This window comes from Parambassis ranga, chromosome 22 (genome assembly GCF_900634625.1).
Source record: "Parambassis ranga chromosome 22, fParRan2.1, whole genome shotgun sequence".
Taxonomy (NCBI): Eukaryota; Metazoa; Chordata; class Actinopteri; family Ambassidae; genus Parambassis; species Parambassis ranga.
The window spans coordinates 8,310,333-8,328,137 of record NC_041042.1 but is presented as its reverse complement, the minus strand read 5'-3'; the positions used below and the strand labels follow the sequence as shown (position 1 = coordinate 8,328,137).

At 40.1% G+C, this 17,805-nt stretch overlaps 1 protein-coding gene across 11 annotated transcripts in view; it reads left to right on the top strand.

The window, feature by feature from the left end:
- The first annotated feature begins 10,403 nt into the window (after nucleotides 1-10,403).
- The window catches only part of esrrb (estrogen-related receptor beta), a 42,098-nt gene continuing 34,696 nt past the window's right edge, over nucleotides 10,404-17,805 (top strand). For 6 of the 11 annotated variants that reach the window (XM_028395703.1, XM_028395692.1, XM_028395694.1 and 3 more), the window contains exon 1: nucleotides 14,372-14,825. In XM_028395703.1, the coding sequence (XP_028251504.1) occupies nucleotides 14,776-14,825 (50 nt within the window). In that variant the 5' untranslated portion in view covers nucleotides 14,372-14,775. Of the gene's footprint in view, nucleotides 11,889-13,281; nucleotides 13,345-14,371; nucleotides 14,826-17,805 lie in introns of those variants that run through there. The other 5 variants (XM_028395695.1, XM_028395691.1, XM_028395699.1 and 2 more) reach the window with 3 other exon arrangements.

Genomic DNA, 17,805 nt, shown 5'->3' with positions numbered 1-17,805 from the left:
AACAATTTTCTATAATGAATACAGATGGTCAGTGGTAGAAGAATGTTCAGGGTTAATCTGAACATTTACAAATGTTTGTTTGTGTCTTAATTCTTACTCTAAAATGGACACTTGCGGGGTCCCCACAAGACACACACATGTACTCACACTCTTTTAGTAGACCTTTTGATTTGGGGCAGAAACTGGACAAACTGGTCCCCATAAGGAACTTTATCACTGTGTGTCAAATGTCCCCACAAAGGACACATTCTTCACAGTGTGTAAGCACAGAGACTGGTTGTTAGAACCAGATTTTATAATGTAAATTTCATGTTTTCTATATGAATTCTGGTCCAGATCAGTATACGTCAGTTTAGTGATGCAGTTTAAGTAAATATTTTTCCTTATTTGAATATTTCAGTACATTAGTGCTTAATTTCAGCATTTTGTTATCTTGTTTCATGTTATAAAATATTTTAACTATAAAATATGTCTTTACAGACTGCCTTCATTGAACTTGTTCCCGTGGCAACAGATGACACCCCTCTTCCCTCACTACAAGAGACTGACATTGATAATGGGACCTGTCCCAGCAGCACTGATCAACAGGTACAGTCATGTGTGTTCTTTACATCTAATCCTGCAGTGTATTTGTGGTCAAAGGTTACATTTTTATCATTTTAAAGAAGTTAATGTAGTAGTGGAAGACTGTTTTTGTGGAAATCTAGTGATAATCATTACATCTAAACAATTTTCTATAATGAATACAGATGGTCAGTGGTAGAAGAATGTTCCGGGTTAATTTGAACATTTACAAATGTTTGTTTGTGTCTTAATTCTTACTCTAAAATGGACACTTACGGGGTCCCCACAAGACACATTCATACACACATGTACTCACACTCTTTTAGTAGACCTTTTGATTTGGGGCAGAAACTGGACAAACTGGTCCCCATAAGGAACTTTATCACTGTGTGTCAAATGTCCCCACAAAGGACACATTCTTCACAGTGTGTAAGCACAGAGACTGGTTGTTAGAACCAGATTTTATAATGTAAATTTCATGTTTTCTATATGAATTCTGGTCCAGATCAGTGTACGTCAGTTTAGTGATGCAGTTTAAGTAAATATTTTTCCTTATTTGCATATTTCAGTACATTAGTGCTTAATTTCAGCATTTTGTTATCTTGTTTCATGTTATAAAATATTGTAAATATGCCATTACAGACTGCCTTCATTGAACTTGTTCCCGTGGCAACGGATGACACCCCTCTTCCCTCACTACAAGAGACTGACATTGATAATGGGACCTGTCCCAGCAGCACTGATCAACAGGTACAGTCATGTGTGTTCTTTACATCTAATCCTGCAGTGTATTTGTGGTCAAAGGTTACATTTTTATCATTTTAAAGAAGTTAATGTGGTAGTGGAAGACTGTTTTTGTGGAAATCTAGTGATAATCATTACATCTAAACAATTTTCTATAATGAATACAGATGGTCAGTGGTAGAAGAATGTTCAGGGTTGATCTAAACATTTACAAATGTTTGTTTCTTTGTTATTTCTTACTCTAAAATGGACACTTGCGGGGTCCCCACAAGACACACACATGTACTCACACTCTTTTAGTAGACCTTTTGATTTGGGGCAGAAACTGGACAAACTGGTCCCCATAAGGAACTTTATCACTGTGTGTCAAATGTCCCCACAAAGGACACATTCTTCACAGTGTGTAAGCACAGAGACTGGTTGTTAGAACCAGATTTTATAATGTAAATTTCATGTTTTCTATATGAATTCTGGTCCAGATCAGTATACGTCAGTTTAGTGATGCAGTTTAAGTAAATATTTTTCCTTATTTGAATATTTCAGTACATTAGTGCTTAATTTCAGCATTTTGTTATCTTGTTTCATGTTATAAAATATTTTAACTATAAAATATGTCTTTACAGACTGCCTTCATTGAACTTGTTCCCATGGCAACAGATGACACCCCTCTTCCCTCACTACAAGAGACTGACATTGATAATGGGACCTGTCCCAGCAGCACTGATCAACAGGTACAGTCATGTGTGTTTCTTACATCTAATCCTGCAGTGTATTTGTGGTCATGGGTTACATTTGTATCATTTTGAAGACGTTAATGTGGTAATGGAAGACTGTTTTTGTGGAAATCTAGTGATAATCATTACATCTAAACAATTTTCTATAATGAATACAGATGGTCAGTGGTAGAAGAATGTTCAGGGTTAATCTGAACATTTACAAATGTTTGTTTGTGTCTTAATTCTTACTCTAAAATGGACACTTGCGGGGTCCCCACAAGACACACACATGTACTCACACTCTTTTAGTAGACCTTTTGATTTGGGGCAGAAACTGGACAAACTGGTCCCCATAAGGAACTTTATCACTGTGTGTCAAATGTCCCCACAAAGGACACATTCTTCACAGTGTGTAAGCACAGAGACTGGTTAGAAAAAAGTACTCTTATTACTTAATCTATTAATTGTTTTCTCATATTGGTAATATGTATCTCATCTAAACAATAGTTTAAAAAATGTTTTATCCGCATATCACATATGTGCTTATTAATTTGAGTATTTTGTCATTTAATTTTGATTTTTGTTTTACTGTACTTGAGATAAAATGTCATTTATACTTTCTTTTTCTGACAAAGTTTTGTAATGAAGATGAGATTGAGGTACCAAGACTGAGACGCACCAAAAGTGTCATAGTAAGTTCTTAATTTTGTACTATCAATCATTTCTGTTTCTCCTAATTCATTTATTTAAAATCATCAAGTGACTTGTGAAGTCTAATCTGAGAAAGAATAAACGATCACCTTTTTTAAAATTTCTACGTTTTACAAACAATATATATAACAAATATATATCTTAATTTACTTCAATCGTTTGTGATCATAGTACAGCTCTACGTATTCATAATATTTTTTCTTTTCAGATGAAAGACATAGATCTTGAAGATTCCCCAGAACTATATGATACAACATCAGGAAGTGCTGATGATTACATTCCAGATACCACATGTGAAAGTGATAGTGACACTGACACTGGCCTTAAAGCAAACACAAGGACAACACGCCGGTCTCTTGATGAAAAACTGGAGGATTCCAGGTCAGGAAGTTCCCCTGTCTGTGACACCACAACACCATACCAAATCACTGCTGACAGAGTTTCTCTGCCATCTGATGACACTGAAGCAGAAGAGGAGCCTTCTTCAAGTCAGGCTGTAAATGACTGCATAGTTGTTAGCACATGCCAAAAAAGAGGGGGAAAAAGAGTGTATGACAAGAGGCACTACTGCTTGTATTGCAGTAAGCCCAATGCCAAGATGGCAAGGCATCTAGAACGTGCACATCAAAATAAACCCGATGTAGCCAAAGCGATAAGCTTTCCAAAGGGTTCCAAAGAGAGAAGAAAACAATTAGATCACATTCGCAAGAAAGGAAACTTTGCACATAATGCTGCTGTTATTGAATCAGGAAAAGGGGAACTAGTTCCCTCTAAACGACCATCTAAAGAAGCACAGGGAAATGACTTCATGCACTGTGCATACTGTCAAGGATTGTTCAAAAGAAAAGTCCTTTGGCGACATATGCGTCATTGTACACTTAGACCAGGATCTGTTGCAACCAAACCTGGAAAGAACCGTGTTCAGTCCATGTGTACATTCACAGGACCTGTTCCAGGCCATATCAGTAAACATCTGTGGAAGGTGATCAGTGCCATGAATCCTGACCCAATCACAGACATAATAAAAAGTGACCGGGTCATTATTGATGTTGGACAGCACTTGTTAAACAAAGGCGGCACATCAGCCAAGAATCAACAGAATGTACGAGAGAAGATGCGAGAGATGGGTAGGCTGATGAACAACGCCAGAAGAGTCACCACCTTAAAAAAAATGGAAGATCTCATAAATCCAAAAAAGTATATGGAGACTGTTGCAGCTGTTAGGGCTACATGTGGGTATGACAGTGAGACAAACAAGTTCATGATTCCATCACTAGCAAACAAACTTGGGAACACGCTGGTTAAAGTAAGCAAACTTTTAAAAGCTCAGGGTTTAATCTCAGACAACAAAGACCTTGTGAAGATGGCCAGTGACTTTCAAGAGGTCCATCAGGAAAAGTGGAATGAGATGATTTCAGCTACAGCACTGAGAAACATCAGAGAAGCAAAGTGGAATGTTCCCACACTCATGCCTTTCACTGAGGATGTCCAGAAACTGCATGCGTATCTCAGTCAAGTGCAGGAAGAGTGGTACAAGTCACTCTCTGAAAACCCCTCCACAAAAGCCTGGATGGAGCTGTCAAAGGTGTGTTTGTCCCAGATTATTCTCTTTAACCGGCGCAGAGAAGGAGAGGTGGCGAGCATGCCATTATCTGCATTTTCATCAAGAGACACATCTGATCCACATGAAGATGTGGACTGGGCACTCTCTGAAGTGGAAAAGAAACTCTGCAGACACTTTTCAAGGATCATCATCAGAGGAAAACGAGGTCGCCCAGTTCCAATCCTCCTGACTCCAAAAATGCTTCAAGCATTAGAACTCCTTGTTGAGCAAAGAGAAGCTTCTGGTGTTTTAAAAGACAATGGCTACATGTTCGCAAGACCAGAAGCTATGACACATTTCCGAGGTTCAGACTGCCTCCGTGGCTTTGCACAGATGTGTGGTGCAAAGTGTCCCAAGTCACTGACATCCACCAGACTGCGAAAGCACGCTGCAACCCTTTCAACAGTGCTGAACATGACAGACACAGAGATGGACCAGTTGGCCAACTTTCTTGGACATGACATAAGAATCCATCGTGAATTTTATCGACTCCCTGAGAAGACATTGCAGCTTGCCAAGATCAGCAAACTTCTAATGGCACTCGAGCAGGGAAGACTCGCTGAGTTTCATGGAATGAACTTGGATGAGATTGGGATAGATCCAGATGGTGTGTTATTTTACTATTTTATGTACCTTTATGTAGTTTACATCTGTTCCTTCAAGTTTACTTTGGTAAGCTGTACTTCATACATTTTTTTTGTTACTTCAACAGAAAAAGTTGTTGACTGTGACGAGGAAGACCGGAACATTCAGGAGGAAAACTGTTCATCTACTGTTGATGGTCTGTACTGCAGTAAGGGTTGTCAAACATACCTCTCTGTTGTTATAAGCGTTCTTTCATTGCAGTCCTGGTGTATAAAAGGATTTCAGCAGTCTTGGTTAGTAAGCTCACTAATAGTTGTTTCATTGACTGTAATTGGTAGGTAGAAGATCAATCATCATGAAAAAAATCATTTATCCACTGTATCTCTTACTTATTTATTTTGTTTGGTTATTTTCCACAGAACTGGACACAGAGGACACACCACTTCATACTGAAGGTAATGAAATTACACCACCACCTCCTAAGAGATGCAGACCACTACCATCTGGTGATGCAACACCCTCAGGAGACAGTATTCTCATGTCTTTTTCCAAGGGTGAGCCCATCACAGTCTTCTCTTTCATTTACTTCCTCAACAGTTTCAAAACCTTATTTAAAATGCAACTCTTTAACCTGCCATATTCAGTCAGCAAAATCAAAATTCAGGTGACTTGATTGTTTTGATAAAATGTATTAAACTACAAAGACACAAACTTTGACATTATTACAGACATAAAATGAAAGAAACAACTGAGGCAACAAATTCTTCTTTTGTTGTGCATAAATCTTAAAATCTCAATGCTCAGAAACCTAGTCCATAGTTATTGATGGAATTAAATGCTTCGATATAGTTTTTTTTTGTTTTTTTAATCAAATCTTTATTATTTCATTAATGTCTAAAAAAATACCCACTGCAATAGCTGGATTTAACAATTTTCTTTTTCATTATTTTTGCAGAATCCACAAATCAGTATTCTTAATTTGTAATTTCATTCACATGTAAAGTGAAGATAATTTTGCATATACTGTACTTTTGGCATTTATATTCATTTCTGAATTCCAGCTTACACTGTTACACTTACACTCAATTACAAATGTTGCAGGTAAAACTGTCCCAAAGAAGAAGTCCCCCTGGCAGCAAACTGAGGTGCAAGCAGTGGAGAGGCACATGAAACAGTTCATCACATCTTGTATTGTACCAGCAAAGAGTGATTGTGAGAAGTGTTTGAGGAAGGAACCCGAAGCTCTTAAGAATCGGGACTGGCAGAACCTGAAATTCTATGTTTACAACCGCATCACAGCCTACAAAAGGAAACTGCAAGATAAATAAAATTGAACTAAGGTCATGTTCTTCAGTTTAATATATATATATATGTATATATATATATATGTTGAAATTTTCAAGTTTATTGTTTTGAATAATAGTTAAATTAAAGGTTCAACTTTGATATTAAAATTGTGAGTTGGCTGTTTTGGGTATACATAGTGGTTAGAAGTATATTCATTATAGTGGCCTGGTTAGTAGTGGATAGCTGGTCCTGGTATAACAGGATTTGCAATAACATTTATCATAGTTTTTTTAGGTTTCTGTACTGGTGAAAAGATACCTTTACACTGCTTTATCTACTAATAACTTTTAGGTTTTAGAGTTAAAACTGAAAAATAATAATGTCCCCACAAATACATGGGAACCTGTGTGAAATATGCAAATAATATTCAAATTAGGTCCCCATCAACCACGTTGACTCGATTTTTCACAGGTCCCCATTTATGATGGGGAAAACATTATTTCATAATTTCAGCAATTTAAAGGCGTGTATTTGCTAACACAACAGTGCTTTGTGTACCTGATTTTTTTCAATGCTCTAGGAGGTCTAGAAAGGCAGGTCCCCGCAGTTGATGTTCAGAAAGTTGGTCCTCATTACCCATGGAAACCAGTATGCGTGTGTGTGTGTGTGTGTGTGTGTGTGTGTGTGTGTGTGTGTGTGTGTGTGTGTGTGTGTGTGTGTGTGTGTGTGTGTGTGTGTGTGTGTGTGTGTGTGTGTGCATATGGCATTGCGTTATGGTATCACAGAGGAGGATGAAGCAGAGTATACAGCTATCCTTCACTGCTGGGGGTCAGCATGTGTAGCAGCAGGTGACCAGTGTCGGACACTAAAGATCACAAGCCTGCAGTCTGTGTTCTCTCCCAGTTTAGAGAGCCTGAACAGTCCTGCAGACAACCAGATAACATTACACTCTGTAGAACAGATTCATTTTCTCTCACCTATCATGGTACCATAGAAAAGTTTTGGCCATGATGAGTGGTAGGAGCAGCCACTTTCTGCTCTGTGTCTGTTTTTCTGCAGACTTTAAACAGCATGTAGCCTTTCTTCCAGACTCGCCTGTCTTTGTGGACCCTGATGACAGTAAAGTCTGGAGGCAGAGTTTTTGAACATCCTTCTCTGTGGGAGTCCTCTGAAACGAAGGTCTATTTGTCTAATGTGTGATGCACATTTGACAGTCACTTGTGCGTGCATGTGTGGTCAGGACCTTATTCTTGTGTTCACAGGCCCATTAGATAAAATGCACCTTTCCTTTTTCATCCCTTAAGCGGCTAAGGGGTGTTTTTTCCTTAATTGCATTACAGTCACAGGAAGCCTTCCCTCATTACAATGCGGATATTTAAATTCCTTACTTTGTTGCATGCATGTTTTTTTTACATGCATGTGCAACACTGTTGTTGAAATATTTTTAGGGGGAGGGATAACATCTGCTGAATGAAGATTTGAAGTTTCACGTGGGAAACCTTTGTACCAGCCCTTTCATTGTGGGAAAAGGGCATTGATAGGAAGCCAGATAGCACTGATCAATATGAAGTGCAGTTTTCTCCGCAGGCCTTCTTTCATATCTTTCTCTTGTTTGTGTTTTGAAGGGGTCGGGGGTAGGGTCTAGTAAAGTGGTGGCGTGGGCGGGCTTTTGCCCCTTTATCAATCAGGATTTTAATTACACACGTCTAGGGCGACAGCTAGATTAGAAACCAATCGACGCTATCGGCCGCAAAATCTAATTACTGTTTATTGACAGATAAGGGCAGGCCCCCTTCACTTTTCCAAATAAGATAAACCTCCCCCCTCGTACACAATGAAGAGCAGCTCATACTGTCCATGAAAGACTCTATGATAAGTAAACCCCCTGTAGAAAATTCCTCTATGCTTCAGCTGTATGGACTGCTCTGTTATAGATGACACAGGATCACTGTGAGGGACCCAAATTACACCTCACCTTTAAATGTATAATAACAGAAGCTTTTTGCTAATCAGCACGAGCCATGTGCAGCAAGGAGTTTTTTCAATACAATCTCATTCAGGGAGATTTTCATCTCTGTAACCCTTCACCTCATGTTTCATAAACTGTAGACCAAGTTACTCATAAATCAATGGGGTCTTAATGATGAGTAATGGATGACCTTTAACCTCACAGAGTGCACACAGGTGAAGCATCCCGGCTCCTGTAGACATACATCTCCCCAGAGGACAGTCCATCCTCACCTTCCTCACCGTCTTCCTCTCTGTGAGCTCCAAACTACTGCACCTCCACAACCTCACCCGTATCAGCCGTTTTGCAGCCTCCATCTCCACACCATGCACTTTGCCTTTAAAGCTGAGAATCTGCCTCAGGTAAATATGGAGTAAATGATTGGATTATTGTTCTTTCATTCGGCTGTGTAGTAATGGCTGGATTATAAACATTGCAGAGTATAGATTTCCTGTCAGATCCTATGAATCAGACATCCTTATCTCATTTCCAGACTGCCGCTCCACCCAGCGCTGCCATCTCCCAGCCTGGGAGTCTGCAAGAGCATGGGGAAGACATATACATGCACGCACTCACACACACACAGGCCACGACACAGGCATAAACATGGTCACAGTCACACACGCATGTATGGGTTAGACAGTAAAAGAGAGACTGTTGTCACCCAACACAACACAGGCACTCCAAAGTCCATTCGAAGATTTCAAAAACCACTTAGACCCCCTGTCCATATTTGTTAAGCAAGTAAATCTAAAGGCTGCAGTGCACTGAATTCAAAGAGAGAGCAGAGACAGCACTGTGGAGAGCATGAGAGCGAGGAGGAAAGGGAGAAAGATGTCTCTTAAATGAAATTTAGGTGCGGGTGGGATGGAGGGTGGCTGACAGCAGGTGGAGGGAGAGGGGCTTCGGACCCTCTGATTTGGTTTGAATCACACAAAGAAAAATGTTTGGGTTTGAATTATGCAGCATTTTTGACCAGCACTGGAGATTGATGCCCGGTTCCTCTGATGCACAGACATCATATCAGTAGTTGCGTCTGATATGTTTTATGTTTTTTCTGCGCCGGCCTGCCTTGCTGCCTTGTCTTTTCAGTGGATTACCAACACTGTAATTGAGTTAGCGAAGCTGTGTGGACCAGCAAGTGCTGCTGCACAAACATGCTTTTGTTGGAATCCATCAAAACTACAACTATGCAAAGTCACATGTGCACAAACAGTATTACAGAAATGGTACATATTACTGTACATGCCCCTATGTAAATGGTGACATAGATAGTAAAGCCATAAAACATAGGAAAATATGTGCTTGAGCCTTGACTTGAGCCAGCACTCTGGCCATTAAGCCATTAAAGCAGCAGGCAGGAGAACACCGCACAGTCAACCAGCACAGGATCTGAGTGAACAACGATATCAGAAAATATTCAACACAATTTCCCTCTTTGTTTTGCTAAAGGATAAACAGAAGCCACAGTAGTAGTGTAGTGTGTTTGTAAAATGGATTGTTTGTATCGTAAACTGTGATCCTTTCTGAAACCTAACCGGGTAGTTTTAAAGGTAGGGTAGGAGATTTCATTCTGATGCACTTTTTTGTTAAATTAGTGTAACTTCTCTTTACAATCCGATAGCAACCCATTAGTTAGGCAGTTTTGCATTGAAACGAAGAATATTGATCATCTGTGGAAGCTATAAAACATTAAAAACATCAGCCAATCCTCCGGGTGGACCCTGCACGGAGTGTTGGCTGGTTGTCACTCTCTTCCTGCTCTGCGCGCACCAGAGAGGTACGTGCATGATGGCCGAAGTCACAGACCGCAGCTCGTCTTCAGGTAATGCGCGTCCATGCGATTGGAGGCGTGGCTTCGGGGTGAGCTTTGAGAGAAAGGGGCGTGTGTTTACTTTCGAAATCTGGCTGACTCACTGAGTTTTCAAAATCTCCTACTCTACCTTTAAACCTAAACCTATCATTTGTTAGTCATTGCCGATCAACCTGTTCTGTCACTTCTCTGTGTGCATGTGCTGTATTCAAGAGGCTGCAGTTTGACAATAATCTGAATTTCAGTTCCATGTAATTCTCAGATATCACCTGCAAAAGTCACTTTTTATTTTATCTCTGATCATTTCTGGCAGCCTGTGTCACTTCATTTGGGTGATATACTCCTTTACTTCACAGTGTGGATAATCTCACCTGTGACATGTTGTGAGCCGCTCACTTCCAGTTAATACACAGGGAACTGAACAGAGCCGCTGTTGTCATTCTTTAGTGCTGAAGCGCTGTGCCATTACATTTATAGATTTTCTCTTTGATGGGATAATTTGGTCTTTATATCTCTCACAAATGAAGTGATCCTCAGTGCTCCCTGCACAGCTCAGTGTGCAGGTCCCATTTTCAAATACAGTTAATTGCATTCGAAAAGAATCAATGATACTTTCACGGTGACAATATCATTCTTTTAATGTCACTTAATTTCCTCAGTGAAATGATTACATCAATAGCCTGGAACCCATTTCTATCTTTCAGCATGAATTAATTTATTAAGGACAATAATTACATGTTTGTAATGGATAGGTTTTTGTGCTGAGAAGTAAATGTGGTTAGGGTCTCCGGTGTGTGGCTGGTGTTTGGCACTGTCCTGACTGTCATTCACTCAGTTTATGAATTGCACTATCAACTTGGGGTTGGGGGTGGGGGGGATAAATATATAAATAAAGATACCTCTGATGCAGCTCCATGGTGGCCTTGTTGTGAGATAGCCCTCCCTCTAGTGGAGATGATGGAGTTGGTTGCTTGCTGTCAGCAGGCTTTATGCTCAGATCCACAGCTGAGGCAGTCACTCACTGATGGAGAGGTGGAGGAGAAGGAAACAGAAAATAAAACTAAGTCTTTCTATAGTTTGTTTCTACTTGTAAGCAATGACCACAGTTTAATCCCATAATCCTGCTACATATATCTCATTTGCATAAATACATTTAGGCCTGCAGAAAAAAAAATCAAATCTCGTGTTGTTTTGTGTTATTTGTGGACACTTGTGTTAGGCCATGTGACACTGATCTGTGCAACAGACGCGACGCTGCTATTGTGCTGTTATTTATTCATCACTAGTGGAAACCAACCGACTGCCACGTTGTTCAGCCTTTTCACGTCTGCTGTCACCTGCCCGTTTCCCAGGTAAAAAAAAATGACCCGTCCACATCCAGAGAGACAGAATAAACCAAAGTGCAGCTCTAACGCAACAGCTGCAGCACAAAACTCTGCGTAAAGCCTCCTCTGAGAGTTTTCCTACAGTATGTGGTGTCTGCAGGAATTCACGCAGCACTAAAATAAAGCACTGACTAAGAAAACATATATGCTCGTAATTCAGTGCTAATTAAATAACATGAAATGGCTGCTTCTCTAACTTTGTGTTGTACTTTTTTTTCCTCCACATTTGACCCCTCTCTCCGGGTCCCGCTGTCTGCCGGTGGAGGTGTTTGGTTTAGCCACAGGGCGCGCGCCGGAGGAGGAGTTGATAGTGTGGCTGCGGTGTGTGACAGTTAAACGGCGCGCTCAGACGCACAGAGCCACATACACCAGCACCGGCACCAACCACAACCTGGAGACACCACCACCACCACCTCTCTACAGTGCGCTGCTGTGCTCAGCCGGGGGATGGGACATGACTTGTCCGAGTAAGGTACACCACACATTCACCAATCTTCCAGTTACGCACACATTTTACACCTTTACCGTAGTTTTATTTATTTGAAGAGTTTCATGCTGTTTTGAATGTAGCTGTCACGCACTTTACACCCGTGTGCACGCGGAGGGCTAACTGAGACATGTGCAGTGCACGCGGACACCTTTTCCTGTGGGACCGAATTATGTGGAGACAGAATTATGTTATTGATTTGACCGTGTCTATATGCATGAAGAAGTTAAATATAGTGACGTTGTTAGGCCAAGCTGTCGATTTGTCGTCAGAGGCTAAAAATGATAAAATGCACATTTATGTACAAAATCTTTCCAAATGTGTACCCTGCAGGACTTTTTTTTTTACAAAACATGTACATGCACATGATTTTTTTAGTGTTTCCAAGTGCTTATAAAGATATGGCTTCTTCTTTTAGGAAGTTTCCTTACTGCTCCAGACATACATACAGGGCATATGTGGTAAATAAATATAAGTAATATATATATATACACACACTAAATGTCAAAATCTTACTCATTAAAACATTTAGATGTTTAACACCATTGTCCTCCTGGTTGTCAAAAGGTGCACGCTTCCCTCTAAATCAGCTGTCACACACTGTTTTTTTATTTCATAACAAAGCTAAGAAGGAAGGATAGCAGCTTCTGGAAGTATTACCCACACTTCTCATGGTGTCAGTCGTGGGGAGGCCATCGGAAAATATGTAGAATTTGTTAAAGCTCAACAGTCTATTGTGAGAAAAGTGTCCTGATGTCACTGTTAACATAAGGTGTGCTGTGATTAATGTATTTGATGCGTGGTTTATTTTTGTGCCACTATTTTGTGGTGTGGCACCAAAAAAATCTTTTGAAATATACACACAAATGAGTGGGAAACCATAGAGAAGAGGCTGAGTGAGCGTGGCTTGTTCTTCTTTTTGTTCCATATTCAGCTTGTATTGAAGCCTGAGAACTCTTTTTGATAGTGATTTTATTCCTCTCTAATGCGGTTAACTGACAGGTGTTTGATTTGGCATCCGTCTTAATTGGATTTTCATTTATTTAGTCGTTTGTTTTGTCACAAAAAGAGACCAGATGCTGTGTGATCTGTGCCACAGTGGAGGCACTATTCCTGCACATCAATAGGCCTGTGATGATCAATAGGGATTGCGTGATGTTTTTGCATTGATTATAGAAACGTGAGCCGATGAATGGAACTGGATTCCTCTCCGGGGGTTATGCTGTTCCTGTTCAGTAGAGAAAACTGAAGAGCAGCAGAGTACAACACACCTTTTTTGTTGCATGAGTATGCTGGTAGATCAGGACTCCTCCACACTCCCTGTTATTCTCCCTGAAGAGCCTGGAGACCGTTGTCACTCAGACGCCTTGTGAGTTTTGGAGAAGTGGGCAAGCTGCTGTTTTTCTTCTTGCTTGACTCAGCCAAGTGTCAAGATGCCATGGTAAGCTCTGTTCTTATAATGTGGGGATACAGTAACATGGAGACCCTCACTGACTGTGAAATGGTATCTGCATTCTCTGCATTCTTACTGAGCCTGATCAACAGTGAAACACAGGCGGTTCTAAAGCCGGGGTTATAGAAGACAGAGCTGGATTTTCCGCTGCTTTAGAAGCTGATGGGGCTTCCAGAATATGAGTTATGGCTTGAGATCATCTCTCACAGGTGGTGAAAGGTTCACAATGGTCCCTCACATGTAACACCCGCAAATGGAGCTAACGACACAGCTCAATAAATACATTTACTGTCCTCAGTGGTTTGAAAGCTATTGCTTTTTGAAAGTGGAGTGCTGCGGATGCACTCAACTGTTTGCTGGAACTTCTATAGTGAGGACTTTAATATGTGATATAACAGTGTAGGCAGCATTTTGATCTTCAGAGTGTATAGAGTGTATGACAGGGGCTGTAGTGTTGTCACAGTTCTGAGGTGTATGCTGCTTGTTATGTGACGATGGTTTTGACTTTCCTCTATATTATTCCACATTAAAGTGGCAAAAGAAAGAGAAACTTACAGAAGTAAATAGTACAGTGATGCTATGCCTTTAAAATTAAACACATCAATTTGTGTCATTTTCTACAAATGAGCACAGAAATACATGAACAAAGATTTTCTTTCATTTCACTAATATTTAAAACCTTTTATTTCTCATCCTGGCTTGTGCTTGTACATCTCTGTTTGTTTAATCGAGATGGAAACTTTGCGCACCGACCGCTCTCCTGGTTGCATCTCTGTTGTTCATGTGATAGCTTGTTTTGTCTGTGTGTGTGCGAGCCTTGTGTGTTGTGCACAGCGGAGTGTGTGAGTGAGCGTTTGGATCCCTCCTCCCCGGTGCTCCGCCGGCCCCTCTGTCGCTTTAAGTCCTGCCCCTCAGAGCCAGCCAACAGCAGCTGTTCCATATTCATCAAGCCCTTGAGTCTTAAAGAGCCCTATCCCGACCATGGAAAGAGTCATTCCTCTCGCTCGCACTCTCATGCTCTCTCCATCTTAGCGCTCATCCCGCTGCTGCCTGCGCTTCTCTCTCTCTCTCACCCTCCTTTACCTCTCCGTCTATCTGTCCCTCCCCCCCTTCACTCTCTCCCTCTCTCTCTCTCTCTCTGTCACACACACACATTCACTTACATACACTCAGACACACACTCTTTCTCTCATATATACATAAACACACACATACACAACACACATGCTCATGCACACACGCGCCCACTCAATCCATCAGAGTCCAACATACCTGTGCAGGCTGGGGGGGAGCGGTGCTGGAGGGGGTTCTCGGCAGCGTTGTCTCTGAGGGTGCTGTGCTATCATTTGGGGAAGAAGCGGCTCTCAATTGTTTTCTCTTTCTTCTTCCTCTCATTCCTGGAATGCTAAAACTGGACTGATGGACATTTCAGAACTTTGTCTTCCAGACCCTCTCAGCTATCATAACCAGTAGGTGCACCTTGTTTCTCTTTCCTTCTTTCACTTTTCCCTTTTAACCCCTCTGTTGTTATGCAGTTTTTTTCTTTGCTTCTTTTTTCATCCTTTGTTTTTATTTTATCTGCTTATCTTTGTTGCTCCTGTTGTTTGTTTCTAGTCCCGTCACTTAACTTTTTTTCCCCTGTTAACAGTTTTTTTCTCGCCTTCTCTCTGACTGTGTCTTAAACATGCACTTTCTCCTCTTAAGTCTTTGAAGTATTTTTTAAATAATGTTGACAGCATAGAGCAGCAGAGCAGGTGCAGCTACTTGTGTGTGTAGATTTTAGATGTACGAGCACATCCTGTATGGTGGTCTTTACAAATATCATTCAGAGCATGGCCGATTGATTTAACATGCCCCTTTGGAAAGTGTGTTTTTTTTTCCCCCTGAAGAATTCGGGGTACCTGTCCGGTTGGGTTAGGAGCTTGTTTGCTGATGGCTTTGTTCCTGGATCCGGCCACGCAGAGAGAATGAGCATAATATTTTAAGACGAGGGGAGATTAACGTGACTGTGTGGAATTGGAGAGGATAAATTACACACTGTAATATAGATGTTTGTAGTCAGGGAAAGACGAATGAAAGGACCCTGTAACCTCAGTGAGCTGAAAGGTCTGTCCCAGTCAGCGGCACGCCAGGCAGGCTGCAGCTCCTGGCTGCTGGGACAGTCTGGGCTTACACTACCTAATGATGAAACTTTAAATCCAGTCAACACGTATAATTACAACGACAAATGAATAATCCTAAACTGCAGAAAATACTTTGATTTTATTTGAAGCAGTTGTTATTTGTTGTGTCAGTCTATAAACACAGGCTTAAACACTTATCTAAAGTTTAGATTTCACAGTGTAAATACTTTTTATATCATTTTTTCTCTTGATACTGTTAATAAAGTGCAGTGTGTGCAGGCATGGTGATGGTGTGGGAGACTGTTTAAAAACAAATACCTCGTATGCATTCAGGCAATTTTAATTTATTGCAGTAAATCGCTTCAAAATACACACTGTGCATTCTTATTATAGTGGTGTTTTGTAACTGTTAACTAATTTAACTGTTTTTTTATCATACTAAAATTGCGTTTTTTTTTATTCGTCAGATTTTAAAGCAACACAGTCTGTAGTCTGTTAGTGTTTACTGCCTCACACATATGTGCACAGACTGTTTTTTGAATCACTTCAAATTCTAATAGTCTTTCTATAAAATGTTTTGATATCCTTAGACATATATACATTTATCTCTATAATCCAGATTTACCTTAAAAACACTTCTCTTTGGTAGACCTTAATATAAAATTACACAAACAGTACATTTTTGTAACATGTCAGGTATCATAAGTTTAAGTTAAAGAGTGTTTATGGTTTTATTTCTGTTCCTTATTTCGAACAGCAGCTATTTCTATTTATTTATTAAGCACAGCTTTACTCCACCTTACTTCATATTTAAACATTTTAATATGTGCTGTACATGTTTAATATTCCCCCTACAAATCCAGCTTATAACAGAAGACAAATTATATTCATTGCACAAGTAAAACATACAAATGTAGACATTTTTTGCTCATTTGCAAATGATTTGTTTAAAAAGTGTTTGAGGTTTAAGCTCTTAGACTTTCAATGAATCTGTAAAAATATAACACACATTTTTTAATATTAGTCTTATACTAAGAGACTAAAATTAATATCCATGGTTTCATTTTTTTCAATTGTTAAAAATAGAATGTTTCTAAATTTCTGCAGGCAAAATAATTCAATATATTCTGTCTTGTGAAAAAAACAGTGTCTGCGTTTTTTTGTACTTTTTTCTAAATTTTATCAGAACAGACTTGATGTGATGCTATGCATTGATTTGAACATTTTATATAATAATGCAATGAATATTTAACGACTTCAGAAAAAAATGGATGTTGATAATATTTGGCTGACATGAATCTTAACATAACGCTGAGCAGAGAATTTCACTCTAAAGTTTTGAGCAGGTGTTGAATTTACTCACAAATCTGCAGAAACGGTTGATTTCGTATTTTTAAATCTCTTATATAGAAATATGTATCCTGACAGTCTACGTGTGGCGGCTTCACTGCGTTGGCCTGAGTGAGCTGATAATTTTGCTCCAGCAGTGGCTCTCCTCTGCTAATTGTACAGTGGTATTTGCAGCAGCCCGCTGGATGTGAGCGTGATGCCTGGCTGAGGAGGATTAGTGGAATGTATGTGCTCCATGTAATTAGCACAACATTGTGGTGGAATCACTGTACTGAACACTTAGATTGACCCGAGGGACATCGCCACTGGAAATTAGATGGAAGCAGTTGTGTGTTAAAACAGACACATTTTTATTTTTTACAGAATGACTTAAAGAAGTTGTCACCAACTACTCTGAATTCTTACGTGGCCGTTAGTATGCAGAGACTTATTAAAGTCTCATTGATCATTTACTGTGAGTGAGACAGGCTCGTTGTTGATCTTGTGCTGCGTTAGCTGAGGATGTGAGTCCCTCATCGCTTGCTAGAAAAAACAACATTTTGAGCGGCAGTGAATTGAGATGTGACGTCTCTCTGCTTCTAAATGTTCCATCAACACCCAGGCTTTCCTTAAGCCCTGGCAGAGCCTCTGCAATAAACTAACGAGGCTATCCAATTTCCGTTCATGAAATAAGAGCTTTTTAATGTATTTTTAGAGAAGCAGAAAGAAGTTAGCACACAGTGATGAATTAGATTTCAATTTATTTGACTTCATTCCCAGCTTGCTGCATTAGAGCCTGCAAACACCCATCTCTAGCAGTCCGTCCACTTGTTTCTTATTAGGTTTCAGAAAACAAGGCGAGGGAATTGCATTAGTGTATCTTAAGTTAAAAGCTCTTTGCTCTTTGACCAAGTGTTTCATTGTTATTGGGTTAATCAGATTTTTGCTGTCTTCATGGAGATGCTATCACAGGCTAGAGGCAGTGGTGGGTAACCAA